At 38.8% G+C, this 22,448-nt stretch overlaps 1 protein-coding gene across 1 annotated transcript; it reads left to right on the forward strand.

The window, feature by feature from the left end:
- Window positions 1-679: 679 nt before the first annotated feature.
- Window positions 680-1,067, forward strand: LOC107646298 (uncharacterized). Its single transcript, XM_016350490.1, has 2 exons — window positions 680-829; window positions 906-1,067. The coding sequence occupies exons 1-2, from the start codon at window positions 680-682 to the stop codon at window positions 1,065-1,067; spliced, it is 312 nt and encodes a 103-aa protein (XP_016205976.1).
- The last annotated feature ends 21,381 nt before the right edge of the window (window positions 1,068-22,448 follow it).

Below are 22,448 nucleotides of genomic sequence, written 5' to 3' on the forward strand. Positions count from 1 at the left end.
CTGACAATGTGGTCCATGGTTTCTACCTTTGGAAGCGCACACATAACATGGAGGTGACAGGTGATAGTTCATAGTTCATAGTTCACGGTTCACGCCCATTGTGGGATCCTAGGCATTAACCTTTTATTTCTTCTCTCCCCAATACTTCAGGGGCACATTTTTTTTTATGTTATTATCCCCTAATTTTGCTGATAAAAATTAATCACGAATTTGAATTAAATTTAAGAATTTATCATTAAATAAGTTGCTGTATGTATAATATGAAATTTACATTTTTAAATTGATTTGGGACACAGTTTTTATTGGTTAAAATTGTAGGATTATTATTATTATTATTATTATTATTATTATTATTATTATTATTAGAGATAAGTATTGTTTTGGTCTCTAACGTTGAGGATCAGAATCGAAATCGTCCCTAATTTAATTTTTTTATTTACAATCGTCCTTAATATTACATTTCCATTTAACATCGTCCTTTCTATTTTTTTCGGACATAAATGCTTTTTTCATCGTTACGAATAGTTATTACAACAGACAAGCATAATAAAAATATGTTTAATATAAAAAAAGGAAAAGCATTATAAATATATATGTAATGGAAAAAAAAGGGTAAAGTGGTTTCAATCTCCTACTGTTGCAGATTCTACCATCGTCAACCTCGTGGAGGGAGAACGCCATGGCTGTCCAAAGCTCAATCTCGTCTAGAAGCAAATCTTCCTCGCATGGTAGGTTGCTACTTTGTTCCTATGGTGAGAGGCCGATGTTGCGAACCTCGGAGACCAAGGAGAACCCTGGTTGCAGATTCTGGGACTGTGTTTACTATGAGGTTTGTTTTTTTCTTTTCTTTTGAATTGAGTTGTTTGGGTGATGGATTGGAGAGTGAACACGGTGATAATGTGTAGGTGCATCAAGGCTGCAACTTCTTTCGTTGGACAGATCCAGAGACAGAGGTGGAACACTCAGAAATTGCAAGAATAAGGAGGAAGGTTTTCTCGCTGAAATCAAGAACGAAAGCGGCAGAGTGGAAGCTAATGGTCGTTGCTGTGTTAGAGTTTTTTGGATAGGTTAGGTTTCTGTATTTGCTGCTGTAGAATTTTTCTATGGTAAGGCCACAGTGTGTAATTCCATTGAACCTGGTATGAAAAAGGTGTAGGAGTAAGATGTTGTTATTGTTGTAGGTAAATTGTGCTAGGATTTATTTATTAGGTGAGTTTCCTGAATCTGTTCTATTGAAATAGTTTTCAACATGTATGAATAACAATTATGTAAGCATGGTTGATTCTTAAAATGTGAGTAGAATTTTTGGTTGGCAAATACCTGATTTTCATTACTGAATAATTCCATAACAATATCATAAACATGAAACAAAGACAAGCTTAACTCAACATGGTAAATGTCATAATAACATACATAATAAACAGTGTTTCACACCCAGAGTTAATCCCAAAAGGGTTGGCTGGTCCAAGCTAGTAATTAAGTACAACACTCATATGCTCATAGGCAAAATATCACCAACAAAAAGTAGCTAACAAGTCACACTGACAGTACCAGAAACTTAACACAAACAAAACTCAAAATAAGCCAACATGCATCATATACAATCATGACAATACGGTGCTAAGTTTTCCATTTTCCTAAAGCAATCCCCATTTTTTTGGAGGCAACTTTGCCATTAACTTCAGTTTTTTGGAGAAATGTGAGGTGCTCCAGAAAGCCTAGCAGAAAAGAGGCCAACAAGTTGGCTTGAAGATGTGGCAAGGGTTGGCTGAGATGAAGGAAGAGTTCTGGTGGTTAGCTGTGATGAGGATGAAGGAGGTGCTAAACTTGTTGGGCTGGCAAGCTTCTTGGGTTGTGGATCATGTTGGGTTGAACAGTTGGGTTTAGTGGTTCTCTTGGGCCTGCCTCTAGGCCTTTTTGGCTGTGCTGCATTGTTGGATTGGGCTGAAGATGGTGGCTATGTTGCTGAAGCAACTTTTCTCTTGACAGCTAGTTTAGGAATGGGCTAGGAAGAGGCAGTCTTCCTTCCTCCCTTGGCAGTTAGAGGCTGTGATTTGGTGCTTTCCTTCTGCTATTTACCTTTGTTCTTTGAATGTTGGGCCACATAAACAATTGCAATTTACCACAACAATATTATGCTTAAGACAGACCAATAACTAGCAGGAAGAAAAATAAAAAATCATACCAAATTCTCAATAGGTTTAGGGCATCTGCTTTTGTTGTGTCCAACAGATCCACATATAGAGCACCTTTGTTTCTTCCCCTTCCTTGACAAGTGAGTGCGGCTGCTCTGTTCTTCATCTCCAGCAGCTGATCTCCTCTTTTTCACTGGCCTGCGACTAGGCCTTCTATAGGGGGGTGGCATAACATCAGGATGTGCTGTTCTCTCCCAAAGATCTGGTCCGTTCAAGGGGTGTATGACTGACTCATAGCACCTCGAGTACGCTTCTTTCTTATAACAGCCATCCACAAAAGGTTCCAATTCAAGCCCCTTGAATTTGATACAACTAATAGCATGGACACAAGGTATGCCACTCATCTGCCACATTCTACATGAACATTCTTGAGTGCCTAAGTCAACAGCAAACTTGTCTAAACCGTTAACAACCTCATTTCTAAGCTGAAGACCAGTATGACTGCCACTCCCCAACTGACCTAGACCTCTTCTCCAACCTGATTCTAATCTTAGGTAAGATTGTCCCTGAATAATTCTGTGCAAGTTTCCTATTTTCTGCCCACCTAGTCATTAGTTTAACCCTGATCTCCTCTAACATCGTAACTATAGGCTTCTCTCTAGCATCAACTATGGCAGAATTAAAGCTCTCAGGCATGTTGTTAACCAGTGTATCTATTTTAGAGTTATAGGTGAACCTAGATCTAGACCAATACCTAGGAGGGATAGTATTTAGGTACCAAAAAGCTTCCTGATTCACAACTATCAGTTCGGCCATATACCTCTCCCAATCCTTCTAATGAGTCGCTTAGCACACTTCCACATCAGTTGCTTCAATTGTAACCCTGGAAACCTTTTCCTGAAGTTGCTGTATAAGTGTCTCACACAGAAGCGATTGTCCACTCCTGGTATAACATCGTCGTATGCTGGCAACAAACCCTGCACTCATGAAATCAACGAGCATATAGTTAGGGAGACTTGAGTTGCAATAATTCACAATGTAAATGAAGTGAAGTTTGCTTACTTTCTGTTGGTCAGACATGAAGGTGGATCTTCCCATCTTCTCAAGCCCAATATCAGATGCAAGATGAGTTAGAAACCAAGTCCATGAGTCCTTGGTCTCGGCCTCTACAACCGCATATGCAATGGGAAGTATTTGATCATTCGGATCCCAACCAATTGCAGTGAGTAATTGTCCTCCCTAGGGTGTCTTCAAAAAGCAACCATTTACACCAATGAAGGACCTGCAATGCTGGAAGCTCTGCTTGCATGCTTCCAAGCACACGTAGATCCTCTGGAAGATGCAGTAATTGGTCATGGATGAGGCTGGTGCTTCATTATCAAGATCTGGGGACCTCTGCACTTGTATGTGAACAGAGGAGCCTGGATTTGCCCTCAAGAGCTCCTGTCCATAGTCATAAATTCTCTTATACTACTCTCGAAAGGTTCCCTTAATTTCATCCAGTTCAATCTGCTTAGTCTTACTTGCCAATGACTTAGTGACAGTCAAGTTCCACTTTTTTTGTGCCTTTGAAACCAACTCCCTTATCTTCACCTTGGGATTTGCTTCAACCTTCTTCTTAAACACCTTGTCGATCCATTTCGAGTGTAAAATCCCCACCCTATGTGCTTGTGTATATGTGTGAGTCAAATTCATGCTGCGGAGCTGCCAAGTATCCTCATCTCCGATTTTTGCAGCATACAACCAAAAAGGACAATCTCCCGAACACACAACCCTAACCCTCTTCAGATCACACTTCCTAAACCTGATTGCCCTTGCGGTATGCACAGCATAAGCAGTCACAGTGTCCTTGAACTCCTCCCGAGATGCATACACTGTGCCAACTTCCCACTTGTATTGATTTATATCTTTTTGTGCCTTGTGAACTGGATACCTCACTCCCTGATGCTCTGAGCCCCAATCTCGTGGTCCAAATCCAAGTCATCACTGTTTCCTCCCTCATCATTTTCAAAGTCCTCATTTGCTACACCCTTCTTTTTCACAGCCCTGCGTTTTTTATTCATGACATTCACATCTTGAAACCCACTTACATCAGGATCAAGCTCATCATCACTGTCGATAAAGTGCAAATCATATTCACTGTCGTCCTCTTCTCCAGATGGTTTATACTCTGAATCGAGACTGTCACTGTCACTAGAATTACCACACTCAACTTCCTGATTAACTTCATTGTCCCTCTGCTTTGCCCCAGAATCAGCAGGACCTGGTTCAGATTGGTTTCACCCCTCCTCTACTCCACCATACACAACCAGATCTTGCCCCTCACTTATGTCAACCATCCCATCTTTCTCCCCAACATCAATGTAGCCAGCAGCAGGAAACACGTCTTCCTCCTCAACCTTGTAGACAACATACAACTCTACATAGTCTCTCAACTCTGCTATTTTACACATGACAATGGAATCCGCATCACTTTTAAACAACTTCAAATTTTTCTCCATGTCTTCATGTGTCGAATCCTTGAACCACAATGATGGGATATTCTCCTCCACGTAACCAAAGTGCTTTAGCTCCACATAAGCTTCAAATACGGACCACCGATCACCATCAATCTCTTCTATCACTGTTGTTTCTCCTCCCACATACTGTAATGGACCGTTCTAATAAGTAAACCATCCTCCATGGTAGACTTTCACTTTAAAATAACCCATTGTCTTCTCCAACACCCTGAGTAAATTACTATCAGAACATTACAACAACAGAAAACAAAATTAAAAAGACGAATCACACAGACCTCCGTATTTCACAGTGATGCTAATCCCTAGTCTCAACACACATTGCCTCTTTTCAACCATCAACAGACTACCAAGACCTAAACCTTCTAACCCAAAACTAACCACTACGAGGAGAGCTACCATAGTCAAAGGAAGGAGGAAAATCATACCTACGCAAACCCTGTTAGTACTGCCTGACCGACTGTTCATGTCCCTTCCTTCCAGTTGTTCGAACTTGCCTGCTCTCTTCAGTCCAACAACAGCTTCCGTCCTATCCGATTCTGGGTTAGGGCACACTGCAATCGGTTTGGTTTACGAGCGTTGTGATTAATGTTGTGCTTAACGTTCAGGGTTTTCATCGAATTGAAGCCATCAAGTGTTTCGCGCGTAATGTAACACCCTACCACACTAAGCTTTACGCTTAAGTCGAAAAACAGAGGTGGTGTGGTATTACGACCTCTAAAATAAAATGTGTACATATAATAGCAGAAAGATTGTAATATACTAGGAGCCTTGAAGAATAGGGGAAATAAAAATCGCGAAATAAAAGCGCAACGCTCAAGAAATGAGTAAACTTGCGTGCTAAGAAGGTTATAACCATCAAACACAAGATTATAAAAGTAGGAATAGAGTGCCAAAGATACGAAATAACAACCTCCTAACTCAACCCGTGAAGTCAAGACTAGCCGGAGAATATTTACACATATATATACATATCCAAAACCCAAATGTACATAAACAAAATCCTGCCTCTCCATAAACCTCTAAGAGGATCAAAAGAATAAGTTATGCGGAGAGAAAACTAAGTACATACATATACAACACTGCACAACAAAATAACTCAGTAACCACTTCGCCTCAGGGGTCCAGACGCCTAACGAGATGCCTCTCGACCTGCATCTGAAAAACAACAACATAGTATGGAATGAGAACCGGAGGTTCTCAGTATGGTAAAGGTGCCACACACAAAAGATATAAGGTCCTGGGAATACCAAAGGCAATCCTAGAACGCCGACACTCATATTATAGAGCTTAAAGTATTAAATAGAAGGCATAAAAAGGTAGTTTTCTAAGAGTATCTAAACCTGACTTAACTTAACCTTAAATCTAAATCCCATACTTCCATTACTCCATACCTCCATCTCCATCAGTATTTCACAGACAGTTAAACAGACAAAAGCAAGCACAAGAAGGTTACAAATACTGCAGGTAACAAATATACATTTAGCATGGCAAGTGCCTACCAAGTTAATGCACAAACAAGTAGTTCAAGTAGAATGCATATGATGCATGCTTGTCCTATGGCTGATGAGGCTCATCTGTCAGTTATCCAGCCAACCCGACAAGTCTGAAAACCTTAGACTGTCCCTTGACGTATATCCCCAAGAGTCTATGCATAGCTTTTTCTCAAATAATTAATATTGCTCAATGGGGGTTAACATTCCCAGGAATTTATAGTGCACAGTCACCCTTACATCGTAGGGTCAACAGAGTATCGAGTTTTCAACCTGGTACACATGGTGGCAAGCCACAGTACTTACCCAAAGAATCTCGTATCTTAGATCATTTAATCTTTCAAGCAAAGTATCATACATGATCATTCATTTGATTATCAGGTCAAGTATCATACATGATCATCCGTAACATTTTATAGTCAATTCATCACTTTACAGCTTTACTTCATTTCTAAGTTATCCCCATTTCCTAACTTCGTCTGAATATCAAGTTTAACACTATTATTAATAATTAAAGGAATGAAAATAGAGGTTTAAAGGTTTGAAATTCAGTTTAAAACGTTAAAAATCATGTTTGCTGAAATGGAGTCTACGCGTACGCGTGGCTCACGCGAACGCATGGGATGTAAAACTGCAGCTCGTGCGCGTGGGTGACGCGTACACGTGGACATGCTTGTTTGCTTCTCACGCGCACGCATGGGACAAGTCGTATACGCATCGCCAAAAGTCCACTCCATGCGTACGCGTGGGCGTACGTCCTTTAAAAAAAATAAGGCAAAGTTGTAGTAGCTGGGAAGCAAAGCTGTTAAAACAGGATAGTTTGTAGGTACAACTTTCAAATTCCCATAACTTCTTCGATTTACAATATTTTTCACCCGTTCTTCGAGTGGCATAAAACTCACGAATCCAATTTTTATTTTAAAACAAGTTGGAAACAAATTGAGGATCTGGGAGCCAAGTTATGCCTCGCCGAAGTTCGGCCAAAAACCAACCTTTGCAAAAGCACCCAAACCTCAATTTTCATCAAAAACTCCTTTCCCTTTACCACTAATCTGCATTCTTCAATGTAACATTCCCCTTCCTCATCATTCAACAATCAGCACAATACCCATTTTCAAATCAACAATAATACACTTTCAATATTCAAGTCCATCAATCAATCCCAACCAAAAACCATAGTTGACCAATCTATCATCATAAACATACCACAAGTCCATACTTCCCCAAATCATCAATTATCCAACAAACACCAACCAAACATATTCATTAACAAATTACTAAATATTTAATGTTCACCTACATTTAAACTTATCCTATGGTCATCTAGCTTAAGTTTTCACAGAACATTATATATTAAATGCAAGAAACCTAAATCATACCTTGGCCGATTCCCTCGTAGTGATCAAAGTAACTTATTTAAAACAAACACAACCCTTCCAAAATTCAGTAAACACTAGGCTCAGGTTCCTCCAAATTCGAATATTCACAATTTCAAGCTCCAATTATTTATTCACAACCTAATACACATTTATAACACATATATACCCAGTTTAATACTCAAAGCTCAAATTTAATAAAAATTAAATAAAATTATCGTATCCTTACCTTACCCAAGCTTCACATAAGCAAGAGTGAACATTTTTCTCAAGCTAATTGGATCCTAAAACATCAAAGAACAAAGAAATTCAATATCTCCACTAATTTTCCAAAAATTGGGGAAGAAGAGGATGAGATAAAATAGCGGGTTACCTATGAAATTGTTGGTAGAAACGTAGAGCTCGACACGGTGAATGCGTGGCCGTAAACGGTGTGGCGATTGGAGCTCGGACGGAGAAGTTACGACAAATTGAAGTTACCGTAAACGTTCGGGGAGGTTTCTCTTCTCTCCTTCCCTAGAAGGCTTTCACGCTGCATTAAGAGGAAATGAGGAAGAGAAGGGCTTTTTGGGCTCATTTAATATGTTAGTCCGGTTGGACTGACGGCCCGGTTTGGGCCCAATTCAACGGGTTCGCCCCGTTCGGTCCAATTTTGGGCCGTTTTTTTTCGAAATTGGTGTCAAAATTCTCGTTTCGATGAGCTCTATCCTAATTTAATATAATATTCACATTTCTAATCTTCTTTATTAAAAACTAATTTATTGACTAATTATTTACTAATTTAACGGGGTTTACATCCTACCCACCTAACAAAGAATTTTGCCCTCAAAATTCGAATTTAGTACCTGAAAAGAGATGTGGGTAGTCTTTCTGCATATATGATTCGAGTTTCCAAGTATGTTTTTTGATACCAGCTTGACTCCAAGCTACTTTTACCAATGATACTTCCTTCCCGCGTAATCGTTTAATGCTAGTGTCATCAATTCTCACCGGAATTACTGGGAGTGTTAGGTCTTCTCTTACCTGAATCGGTTCCGGTTCCAGAATATGACTTGCGTCAGGAGTATACTTCCGAAACTGTGATACATGAAACACATCGTGCAAGTTCGAAAGATATGGCGGTAAAGCAATTCTATAAGCTTCCGGCCCAATTCTCTTTAGGATTTCAAATGGTCCAATATAACGGGAATTCAGTTTCTTGGTCTTAATAGCTCTTTCCACTCCAGTAGTTGGTGTAACCTTCAGAAAAACATGCTCCCCTTCTTCAAACTCCAAAGGCTTTCGCCTTTGATCAGCATAACTTTTCTTACGGCTTTGGGCTATAAGCATTCGGCTACGAATCTTCTTTATTTGCTCAGTAGTTTCAGCTATCATTTCAGGCCCTAACAGACTTCTTTCTCCAATTTTGTACCAACATAGTAGAGATTGACATTTCCTACCATATAGAGCCTCATATGGAGCCATTCCAATACTTTCATGGTAGCTATTATTATAAGCAAACTCCACTAATGGTGTAACACCCCAATTACCCTAAGCCTTACCTCTAGCCATAAGACAAAGGTTAATCAGAGGTTACGACAATCCTAAGGCTTATACATATTTATATATAGCATGAAATAATATAATCTAGAAGCCTGATGAAGGAGTAAGCTCAAAACAGAATTTCGAAGCGCGAAACATTCACACGAAGCTAACGCACAAGATACAAGATATAGGTGCAAGAGAATAGAACAAATGTATAGATATACTAATATAAACATAGGGAACTAGCCGCAGCTTACGGAGTTTAGGCTAACTAGTTACAAATATAAAAATACAGAGTTTTAGAATTAAAACAGCTTATACAACCTATCTCTCAACATACCCTATAAGGCCATAAAGATAAAATACAAAAGATGTGAGAGTAACTATAACAAATTAAAATAAATTAAACCAAGGAGGAACCATACTCCGCTTTGTCACCATATCCGCAATTTTACCAAAGTAGATTACGACCTGCATCTGAAAAACAACAACAAAGTATGGAATGAGAACCGGAGGTTCTCAGTATGGTAATAGTGCCCAATGATGTAAGATGTAAGGCTCTGGGACGCCAAAGGCAATCCTAAAACTTCACACCACATACTGATATTCAAGCTTAGAGCAAAATAAATAAAAGAACTTAAACCATAAACCAGGGTTATCTAAACTTAGGGAGATTCTAACTAACACTAATCACACCGCTGTATCCCACAGCCTTTGCCAACCTTACCTCCATGTGATCCCATCACCACCGCCTACCTAACCTCCTCAGCACCAGACAATCATAATTAATGCAAACAAATAAAATACAAGTAGAAGCATATAAAGCAAGTAGTTCAAGTAAGCAAATAGGCATGTTATACAATTAGGCAAACTCACGTAATCAAAGCAAACAAGCACATAAAAGATGCATATGATGAATGCTATCCTATTGGCTCGCGATATCACTTGTCGGTCCATAAATGCCAACCCGACACATCCTTTCGGATGTCACTTTTCTGCCGCACCCACGAATATAGTGTCGGGCACACTCTATTGACCCACGGATATTGTGCTGGGCACACTCTATTTACCCATGGATATAGTGCCGGGTACACTTGCATGCATAACCCAACGATATAGTGTCTGGCACACTCTTGCTGCAGAAAAGATTATCAATCATAATCCAATCCTAGAGACATGATACCATGCACACTATCATAATTAACCCAAGGATATAGTGCCTGGCACACTTTCCACATTCACAAGATCATCATTCCTCTTTAAGTTCTCATCGTACTTAACCCAAGGATATAGTGCCTGGCACACTCTCCACATTCAACAAGCTCATCAACCTCACATCATCACCAGTCATCACCATTTCTCATCTCAAATCACTTTCAGTTACCAATTCTCCATATTCATCAAGATCATCATTTTCTTCGAGTCCTCGACTCATCTCAACCATCCTCAATTCATATTTTCCATTCCAACTCAATAGTTCATTAGTTTCCCAATTCATTATCAACAACCACCATATGCACCATTCTCCTTTCTCTATCAACTAACTCATCCTCAATACACTAGAAACCTAAACCTCCGTTTGCTAACTTTCCAAGAAAAACTAACTAAAGCTTCTAAAGGTCATTCCCATGTTCTAATACCCAAAATTAAACCCAAAAGTCTTAAAATGGTATCACAGAAGTATACAATCTTGTTGAAAAAGTGAAATAGTTTAAAAACAAAGTTTAAGTTATAAAACAGGACGTGTGCGTACGCACAGCGGTGCGCGCGTGCACGCCCAGAAGATTTTAAGATGTGTGCGTACGCATAGAGGTGTGCGTATGCACAGGCATTTACTTTTCCAACTTGTGCGTACGCACAGGGCTGTGCGTGCGCACAGGTTGTAAACCCTCATTGGCGTGTACGCACACAAGCTGTGCTAGTGCTGCAAACAACACGCCCATCCCTGCCTGTGCATGCGCACAAGGCTGTGCGTGCGCACATACCAGATATCCCAAAATTCTGTAACTCTGCAGAATTTTCAGATTTCGACACCAACCTTTGAATGATCATAACCTCCTCTACAAAATTCCAAATTTTACAAACTTTATATCAAATCAAAGGGTTTTCAATAATCTTTAATTATAAACCAAATTCAATAAATTTTGAAAACCAAAACAGCCCAAAACTCATATTAAACACTACTTCAACCATTTTCTCAATCACACAACCTTCTAAATCATTCAACAATTCCAATTCTCACCAAATTCACATTTTCCACTTTCCATTAACCTCATTAACATCAACTAACCCCATCAACCATTAACAATCCTCAAATCATCATTACCCAATTTTCCACATCATACGCCAACACCATCATTTACCATAATCAACACAACTCATAAATAATCATCAACAATACCAATAACTCTCAACAACCATAATAAATATCAATACTCATGCTCAATTTTCTCAATATCAACAACCATCATAACTCTTATAATCAGTACCAACCATCAACAATATTAAAAATCACTACAATTCCTCCTCACTCTCAATAATCATCAATCCCTCATCAACAACAATAAACCACACATTCCTCATCAACCTTCATGATCATTAAATACCATCCACCTCAATATTCATCATAAATCATTAAATAACAACAACCTCATCAAATCATATAATCATTATTACGAGTATTTAAATTTATTCCACATAACACCATCACTTCATTTATCAATCATCATCAATAACACCAATCATCAATACTCCCTAACACCAACAATTACATCAGTTCACATATAAGTATTCATACACCAATATCATTCAATCCTATCTTAGGGTCAACTAGCCTAAGTGTCTAGAAACATTACATATTACATAAAGAAAACCGAAACCATACCTTGGCCGATTCTCAAACGCACCAAATACCAAATGAAGCCACCAAACTTGATCCAAAGCCTCAACCAACTCCAACAAACACCAAAACTCAATCTAATATCACATATATATACCAACATCAAAACCTAATATACACAAAACAACTAAACACAAGGGTTTAGTGGAACCTTACCTTATCCAACGAGATTAGGGGTAAAATCCAACATTTACCAGCTACTAGAGATCACCTAAACAAGCAAAACCACAAAACTTACTCAAGTACTAAACCCAAAAATACGCAGAAGTTAGGGCTGGAAACTGGGAATTAGAACAAAATTCCTTACCATATTTTCTTCGATAGAAGAGAAGAGCTCATCAAGAGCTTCGCGTGGCTATAAATGGCTCGTCAATCAGAGCTCCGTAGCTCAAGTTATGGCTCCCGGAAGTGGAGGATGAATAGTGTCATCCCTCTTCTCCTCTCCTCTCTAAAAACCGCGGCCCTCTCTCTCTTAGGGCTGAAAAAATGAACTCAAAGCTGATTAAATGAGCTTATATATGTTGGACCTTGGCCCGGTTTGGGTCCGGTCCAACCCGTTAGCGTTTTTGGTCCGTTTGGCCCACTTTGGGCCAAAACCTTTAAGATTAGTGTCCGATTTTCAATTCTAAATTATTTTTATCCTTTCAAAACAATAAATCAATTTTCCAAGATATTATTTTTCTAAAAACACAGTACCAGACAGACTTAAATCGGTTCAACCGGTTCATTTGTCGGTTCGCAATTTTTTCTCAGAAAATACATTTTCTGACTCAGAAAAATCCATTGAAACCAAATTTCACCTTTATAATTTCAAATTAAAACTTCTAAATTTTGAATCTATTCTTAGCACTAAAATCATTATTTTTATAAAAACGGTTTTGCGTGAAAAACTCGGGTTCTTACATCCTCCCCTCCTTAAAAAGATTTTTGCCCTCAAAAATCCGAGTTACACGACATATCCCTATCAAAACGCCCCACCGTGTCGATGTTTTCTTTCGCCTTCTGCTGCATCACTCTGATTATCGTCATTGCGCACCCGAAGTTTTCCTTAAAACAAATACCGATTTTGTAATACTTTTCAAAACCTTCAAAATAAGTTCAATCTAAACACATTCTTTGTTAACGCTTTTTCAAAGGAGTCAAAATCATTTGTTCGTAAGTCAAATACTTGAAATCACGGTTTCCTCGGATAAAACTTTTCAATTTAAATTCGCATTCAACAAGATAATTTAGAAACCAAGTTCACAAATTGATAAAATCATAGAACTCACTTTTTCTTTTTAAACAATATCCTTCAAAATAAGATCAATATCGAACCAATCATTATTCAAGCCATAAGTCACTTTTTATTTCTCAAATCTCTTCAAACTCATAATTCAACTTTTCCTCAAAATCAATTTCCTTTCAAATCTTAGTCACTCAATATAACATTTTACAAAACTTCCAAGAGACTTTCAATCATCACCTTAAAACGGAACTTTCTTTGAGATGACACAAGACTCTAGGGAAGAATAACCTGCCTCACTTCTTAAACTCTTTAGAAATCCTTGGAATCATAATTACTCAAATTGAAACCATTTAAAATGGAGACTTAAAATCAAAATCAAGGCATGTAGGCCAAAAGTTCCGAGCCACTTTCAAAACCAAAATGCTTAAAAGCCAATTTCATTTCGTTCGTAAATCGGAAACCTTTCCAAGGCTCGGAGTTGTTTAATCTTGCTGAGTCAAAATTTAAAGAAAACTTCAAAGGCAAAACGAACCTAATTAATCAAAGTTCAACTTCTTTTAAAATCCACTAAAACTCTTCCAAAAGTACTTCTTTAATCAAACTTCAAAACATAGGTTCTTTCTCATTTAAATCAATCTTAAAACATCCACTTCCCGTAGACAGATTAAACTTGAAAAACATCTATTTCTTAATAAATCAAGAACCAAGTAATAGAACCTCTCAAATTCATTCCTTTTCTAAATCACATTCTTAAAACAAAATCTTAAATTTCATAAAAATTTTGGCAGTATCTCCCCTAAAACTTGGACTTTGCCACCTTTTTCGGGTCCCAACCAAAACCATGTTTTCCAATCCATTCTCATCCAACTTCAATATCAAATAATTTCAATGTCAAATCAGTTTCAAAATCCAACCAACTTTAACATTAAATCGTTACCAACTCTCAACCCATTACCAATAAATCAAACCAACAGTTTTTTCAAACTATTTTCAACAGTTTCAAACAAATTTTCAAAATCGTTTTAAGCTTTAAAACCTTTTTAACAAGAATCCAAACCATACCATCTAGAAATTGAAAATCTTAAGTAAAAACTGCAAAAGCGTCACTCGTTACTTCAGTTGCCACAAGTGTTAAGCCGCACCCATCATCCGATATGCCGCAACTCCACGAACAGATTTTTTCGGAACACGCTGAACTCGTAACGCATAGGCTAAGATAGCCATCCTCATTACCTCTCCATGTAACGTGATCGACCTCATCCGTGAGTTGCCCTTCGGGTTTCTTTTTTACACCAAACAATCGATACCGAGGTGATCAGTCTCAATACCTCAAGCCTAGTGCTTCAATTATCCCCAAAGGTACTCACAAACAAGCATGCTATGATATATCAAGTAGATATCCTAAATAGCATGAAAGAAAAATGATCCAGAGTATGCAATGAAGCACAATCGGTCCATCCCTCAGGCTCACGAGGACGAACCACTCTGATACCATTAAATGTAACACCCCAATTACCCTAACCTTACCTCTAGCCATAAGACAAAGGTTAATCAGAGGTTACGACAATCCTAAGGCTTATACATATTTATATATAGAAGGAAATAATATAATCTAGAAGCCTGATGATGGAGTAAGCTCAAAACAGAATTTCAGAAGCGCGAAACGTTCACACGAAGCTAACGCACAAGATACAAGATATAGGTGAAAGAGAATAGAACAAATGTATATATATAGTAATATAAACATAGGGAACTAGCCGCAGCTTGTGGAGTTTAAGCCGACTAGTTACAAATATAAAAATACAGAGTTTTAGAATTAAAACAGCTTATACAACCTATCTCTCAACATAGCATCTAAAGCCATAAAGATAAAATACAAAAGATGTGAGAGTAACTATAACAAAGTAAAATAAATTAAACCAAGGAAGAACCATACTCCGCTCTGTCACCATATCCGCAATCTCACCGAAGTAGATTACGACCTGCATCTGAAAAACAACAACAAAGTATGGAATGAGAACCGGAGGTTCTCAGTATGGTAACAGTGCCCAATGATGTAAGATGTAAGGCTCCGGGATGCCGAAGGCAATCCTAGAACTTCACATCACATACTGATATTCAAGCTTAGAGCAAAATAAATAAAACAACTTAAACCATAAACCAGGGTTATCTAAACTTAGGGGATTCTAATTAATACTAATCACACCGATGTATCCCACAGCCTTCGCCAACCTTACCTCCATGCGATCCCATCGCCACCGCCTACCTAACCTCCTCAGCACCAGACAATCACAATTAATGCAAACAAATAAAACACAAGTAGAAGCATATAAAGCAAGTAGTTTAAGTAAGCAAATAGGCATGTTATACAATTAGGCAAACTCACGTAATCAAAGCAAACAAGCACATAAAAGATGCATATGATGAATGCCTATCCAATTGGCTCGTGATATCACTTGTCGGTCCATAAATGCCAACCCGACACATCCTTTCGGATGTCACTTTTCTGCCGCACCCACGAATATAGTGTCGGGCACACTCTATTGAGCCACAGATATTGTGCCGGGCACACTCTATTCACCCACGGATATAGTGCCGGGCACACTTGCATGCATAACCCAAGGATATAGTGCCTGGCACACTCTTGCAGCAGAAAAGATTATCAATCATAATCCGATCCTAGAGACATGATACCATGCACACTATCATAATTAACCCAAGGATATAGTGTCTGGCACACTTTCCACATTCAACAAGCTCATCAACCTCACATCATCACCAGTCATCACCATTTCTCATCTCAAATCACTTTTAATTACCAATTCTCCATATTCATCAAGATCATCATTCTCTTCGAGTCCTCGAATCATCTCAACCATCCTCAATTCATATTTTCCATTCCAACTCAATAGTTCATCAGTTTCCCAATTCATTATCAACAACCACCATATGCACCACTCTCCCTTCTCTATCAACTAACTCATCCTCAATACACCAGAAATCTAAACCTCCGTTTGCTAAGTTTCCAAGAAAAACTAACTAAAGCTTCTAAAGTTCATTCCTAAGTTCTAATACCCAAAATTAAACCCAAAAGTCTTAAATGGTGTCACATAAGTATACAATTTTGTTGGGAAAGTGAAATAGTTTAAAAATAAAGTTTAAGTTATAAAACAGGACGTGTGCGTACGCACAGGCATTTACTTTCCCAACTTGTGCGTGTGCACAGGGCTGTGCGTGCGCACAGGTTGTAAACCCTCATTGGTGTGTGCGTGCATAAGCTGTGCTAGCGCTACAAACAGCACGCCCATCCCTGCCTGTATGTGCGTACAGGTCTGTGCGTCTGCACAGGTCTGTGTGTCTGCACAGGTCTAAAATCTTGCAGGGTTGTGCGTGTGCACAAGGCTGTGCGTGCGCACATACCAGATATCCCAAAATTCTGTAATTCTGCAGAATTTTTAGATTTCGACACCAACCTTTGAATGATCATAACTTCTTCTACAAAATTCTAAATTTTACAAACTTTATATCAAATCGAAGGGTTTTCAATAATCTTTAATTCTAAACCAAATTCAATAAATTTTGAAAATCGAGACAGAAGTTATGATCAGGCAAAGTTTACCAAAAATCCATTTTTACCCAAAATCTCAAATACTCAACTCTAACCAACTTTCTAATTAAAACCAAACTAGTCACAGCCCAAACAATACCAAAACAGCCTAAACTCATATTAAACACTACTTCAACCATTTTCTCAATCACACAACCTTCTAAATCATTCAACAATTCCAATTCTCACCAAATTCACATTTTCCACTTTCCATTAACCTCATTAACATCAACTAACCCCATCAACCATTAACAATCCTCAAATCATCATTACCCAATTTCTCACATCATACACCAATACCATCATTTACCATAATTAACACAACTCATAAATAATCATCAACAATACCAATAACTCTCAACAACCATAAAAATATCAATACTCATGCTCAATTTTCTCAATATCAACAACCATCATAACTCTTATAATCAGTACCAACCATCAACAATATTAAAAATCACTACAATTCCTCCTCACTCTCAATAATCATCAATCCCTCATCAACAACAATAAACCACACATTTCTCATCAACCTTCATGATCATTAAATACCATCCACCTCAATATTCATCATAAATCATTAAATACCAACAACCTCATCAAATCATATAATCATTATTACGAGTATTTGAATTCATTCCACATAACACCATCACTTCATTTATCAACCCTCATCAACAACACCAATCATCAATACTCCCTAACACCAACAATTACATCAGTTCACATATAATTATTCATACACCAATATCATTCAATCCTATCTTAGGGTCAACTAGCCTAAGTGTCCAGAAATGTTACATATTACATAAAGAAAACCAAAACCATACCTTGGCCGATTTCCAAACGCACCAAACACCAAATGAAGCCACCAAACTTGATCCAAAGCCTCAACCAACTCCAACAAACACCAAAACTCAATCTAATATCACATATATATACCAACATCAAAACCTAATATACACAAAACAACTAAACACAAGGGTTTAGTGGAACCTTACCTTATCCAACGAGATTAGGGGTAAAATCCAATATTTACCCGCTACTAGAGATTACCTAAACAAGCAAAACCACAAAACTTGCTCAAGAACTAAACCAAAAAACATGCAGAACTTAGGGCTGGAAACTAGGAATCATAACGCGATTCCTTACCAGATTTTCTTGAATAGAAGAGAAGAGCTCGTCGAGAGCTTCACGTGGCTACAAACGGCTCGTCAATCGGAGCTCCGTAGCTCAAGTTATGGCTCCCGGAAGTGGAGGATGAATAGTGTCATCCCTCTTCTCCTCTCTAAAAACCGCGGCCCTCTCTCTCTTAGGGCTGGAAAAATGAACTCAAAGCTCATTAAATGAGCTTATATATGTTGGACCTTGGATCCGGTTTGGGCCCGGTCCAACCCATTAGCGTTTTTGGTCCGTTTGGCCCACTTTGGGCCAAAACCTTTAAGATTAGTGTCTGGTTTTCAATTCTAAATTATTTTTATCCTTTCTAAAAACGGTTTTGCGTGAAATACTCGGGTTCTTACAAATGGTATATACCGATCCCAGCTCGTCGGCTGGTCCAAAACACAAGCCCTTAGCATATTATCCAAGGTCTGGATAGTTCTTTCTGATTGACCATCTGTACGAGGGTGATATGCAGTACTCAAACTCAACTAAGTCCCAAATGCACGCTGAAAAGCTCCCCAGAACCTTGATGTGAAATGAGGATCTCTGTCAGATATAATGGTAGAAGGCACGCCATGCAACCTGACAATCTCTTTGATATACATTTGAGCCAATTCTTCCATTGTGCAACTTATTCGGATAGGAAGAAAGTGAGCTGATTTTGTCAGTCGATCCACAACTACCCAAATAGCATCACAACCAGACCGGGTTCTAGGCAAACCTATCACAAAATCCATTGTGATGCTCTCCCACTTCCATTATGGAATCTCTAAAGGTTGAATAGTTCCTCATGGTCTCTGATGCTCAATCTTAACCTTCTGACACGTTAAACATTTAGATACATGCAATCCGACATTATTCTTCATCCCTGGCCACCAGAACATCACTTTTAGATCCTGATACATTTTGGTGCTTCCTGGATGAATTGAAAACCCGCTCTTATGAGCTTCCTTCAAGATACTTTGTAGCAGGTCTCCGACGTCTGGCACAACGATCCAGTTTTTGAACCTCCACAAACCATCTTGACCTTCTGACACTCTCCACTGTTTTCCCTATTCAACTGCTGGTAATACCTTACGTATTGCTTCACTATCTCGATGAGCCTTTAGAAGTTCTTATTTAAAATCACTTAAAATCTGCAACTGACTTAAACACAAAATTCCAGATTCTTCTCTAACTCCTAAGTTCAAACCTTGAAATGCCTTTAGTAACTCTTCTTCTAGCAACATCATCTAAGTTGCATATAAAGACTTCCAACTCAAGGCGTCTGCCACAACGTTCGCTTTTCTTGGATGGTAATTCAATTCGAAATCATAATCTTTCAGAAGCTCCATCCACCTCCTCTGATGCATATTCAACTCTTTCTGCTCAAAGAGATACTTCAAACTCTTATGATCTGAGAAAACATAGAACTTAATGCCATAGAGATAGTGCCTCCAGATCTTTAGAGGAAACACAACAGCAGCAAGTTCCAAATCATGTGTCAGTTAGTTCATCTCATGTGGCCTTAATTGTTGTGAGGCGTATGCTATAACATTCTGGTGCTGCATCAAAACGCACCCCAAACCCTTTAATGATGCATCATAGTACACTTCAAATGGTTCACTTGGTTCAGGCAATACCAACACGGGTGCAGTAGTCAACCTGTGCTTCAATGCTTGAAAACTCTCCTCACACTCCGGAGTCCAGACAAAAGGCATATCCTTCCTAGTCAACTTAGTTAAAGGTAAGGCGAGCTATGAAAATCCCTTAATGAATCTGCGATAATACCCTGCCAAACCTAGCAAACTCCTGAGCTCTGTCACTGAAGTTGGTCGCTCCCAATTCATTACTGCTTCCACCTTAGCAGGATCTACTACTATTCCCTGCTTACTCACCACATGACCGAGAAACTTCACCTCACTCTTCCAAAACTCGCATTTAGATAACTTAGCATACAACTTCCTATCTCTCAGAATTTGCAGCACAATTCGTAAGTGATTAGCATGCTCCTCTTCAGTCTTAGAGTAAACGAGAATATCATCAATGAAGACAATAACAAACTTGTCTAGATACGGCCGAAAAATCCTGTCCATATAATCCATGAATACTACCGGGGCATTAGTCGATCCAAAAGACATCACCGTATACTCATAATGACCATAACGTGTCCTGAAAGCAGTTTTTAGAATATCTTTATCTCTAACCCTTATCTGATGATATCCAGATCGCAAATCTATCTTAGAAAACACACTGGCACCCTATAACTGATCCATTAGGACGTCGATTCTAGGTAACGGATATTTATTCTTTACAGTGATCTTATTTAACTGTCGATAGTCAATGCACAAGTGCATACTCCCGTTCTTCTTCTTTACCAGTAATATTGGCACTCCCCACAGAGAAACACTTGGTTGGATGAAATGCTTACCCAACAGATCTTCTAACTGAGCCTTTAGTTCAGCCATCTCTAACGGTGACATCCTGTAAGGAGTAATCAAAATTGGACCGGCTCCAGGCACCAACTCAATTGCAAATTCAACCTCTCGGTTAGGTGGAAATTCATTAAACTCTGATCATCACCTGATACTCCCGCAGTTAATAACATAATACCCTGACATTCAGTTCCAGAACAGTTTACTATCATAGAGTTCAAATAGTAACTATTCACCACAACAGGCTCTTCTGACCCTTCCGGCATAAACTGTACTGACTTCTCAGAACAATCAAGAAAAACATGATTCTTGGATAACCAATCCAAACCCAGAATGAGATCAAGACCAGTCATTGGTAAACAAATCAAATCATGTACAAACTCATGCTGTTGTATACGAAATAGAACTTGTGGACATCCTAACCTAGTCACCATAGCTTCATATGTAGCATTATGCACTTTCAAATCATAACCTAAAACCACCATTCTCAATCCTAACTCATTAGCCTTTTCAAATGCAATAAATGAATGAGTTGCTCCTGAATCAAATAAAGCATTTAAGATTTTACCAGCCATTTCACAATTACCTCTAATCAATGTCTCAAATCCCTCAGCACCTGCTGCAGAAGTGGTATATACTCTCCCCGGCTGCTGTACCCTACCAGTCTCATACTTCTTCTTCTCCGGACAATTATTGGCCATATGCTTGGGCTGTCCACAAAAATAAAATACTCCAAGTCCTAACCTACACGGAACTCCAGGATGATACTTTCCACACCTCTGACAGTTCAGATCCTACTATGGCTACTTTCCAAACGTTCTTCCCTGATTAATATTAGTATTTGGCCTCCTATAATTACCCTGGCCTTGACTCTGCTATGGAACAAAGCCTCCACGCTTGAAATTCCTACCTCTCGGAGCAAAGTTTCTCTCTGAAGGCCTCTTAAAAGGCACCCTCAAACTTCCTTTCTCTGCTGCCGCCTTTTTCACACATTCCTCTGCCACCCTACTCTTATTTACCAATTCAGAAAATACTCTGATCTCCATTGGGGCAACGAAACTCAGAATATCACTCCGAAGATCTCCCTCATATTTAATATATTTCCATTCAGCAAAATCTTCAAGCGCACCTTGATAGATACGAGAAAAGCGACATAACTCCTCAAACCAGCTAGTATACTCAGCAACAGTCATCTGTCCCTGCTTTAACTTTATCAACTCAAGTTCCTTAGCATTTCTGGCTGAATTAGGAAAGTATTTCTTATAGAATTCTGTTCAAAAGACCTCCCAAAGAATCGCAGCACCATCAGGCTGCAGGATACGTTGTGTTCCCTGCTACCAATACTGAGCCTCACCTTGCAGCTGATAAGTTCCAAACTCAGCCCATTGCTCTTTAGGAACCTGTTGGGTCTGCAATGCTCGTTCCATATCCTGAATCCAATTATCTACGTCAGTGGACCATCCTCATCATTATTGTTCCCGTGATTACCCTGGTTTATCTGATTACCCAGTGCCTTGGCTATAGCCTGCAGAGCTGCAGCCATATTTCCCAGGGCAGCCATGAAGTCTACTGGATCATTCCCTATCAGGCCAGGAGTAACGGTGCCTATCCTACCTCTACCTCGCCCGTGACCGCGTTCGCGAGTTGACATCTGGTCCCTATACACACCAAACAAGTGATGTTAAGTTGATCAGTTTCAATATCGTAGGTCTAATGCTTTAAGTTCCAAATGCATGCTCACAAACGTATATGCCATATATATCAGTCAGATATCCTAATAGCACATAAACACATATACAGAGAATGCACAGAAACATAATCAGTCTGTCTTTCAGAGGTGGTAAAATAGAGGTGGTATGATATTACGACCTCTAAAATAAAATGTATACATATAATAGTAGAAAGATTGTAATATACTAGGAGCCTTGAATAATAGGGAAAATAAAAATCGCGAAATAAAAGCGCAACGCTCAAGAAACGAGTTAACTTGCGTGCTAGGAAGGATATAACCATCAAACACAAGATTATAAAAGTAGGAATAGAGTGCCAAAGATACAAAATAACAAGCTCCTAACTCAGCCCGTGAAGTCAA

This window comes from Arachis ipaensis, chromosome B6, assembly GCF_059453495.1.
Source record: "Arachis ipaensis isolate K30076 ecotype BB chromosome B6, ASM5945349v1, whole genome shotgun sequence".
NCBI lineage: Eukaryota > Viridiplantae > Streptophyta > Magnoliopsida > Fabales > Fabaceae > Arachis > Arachis ipaensis.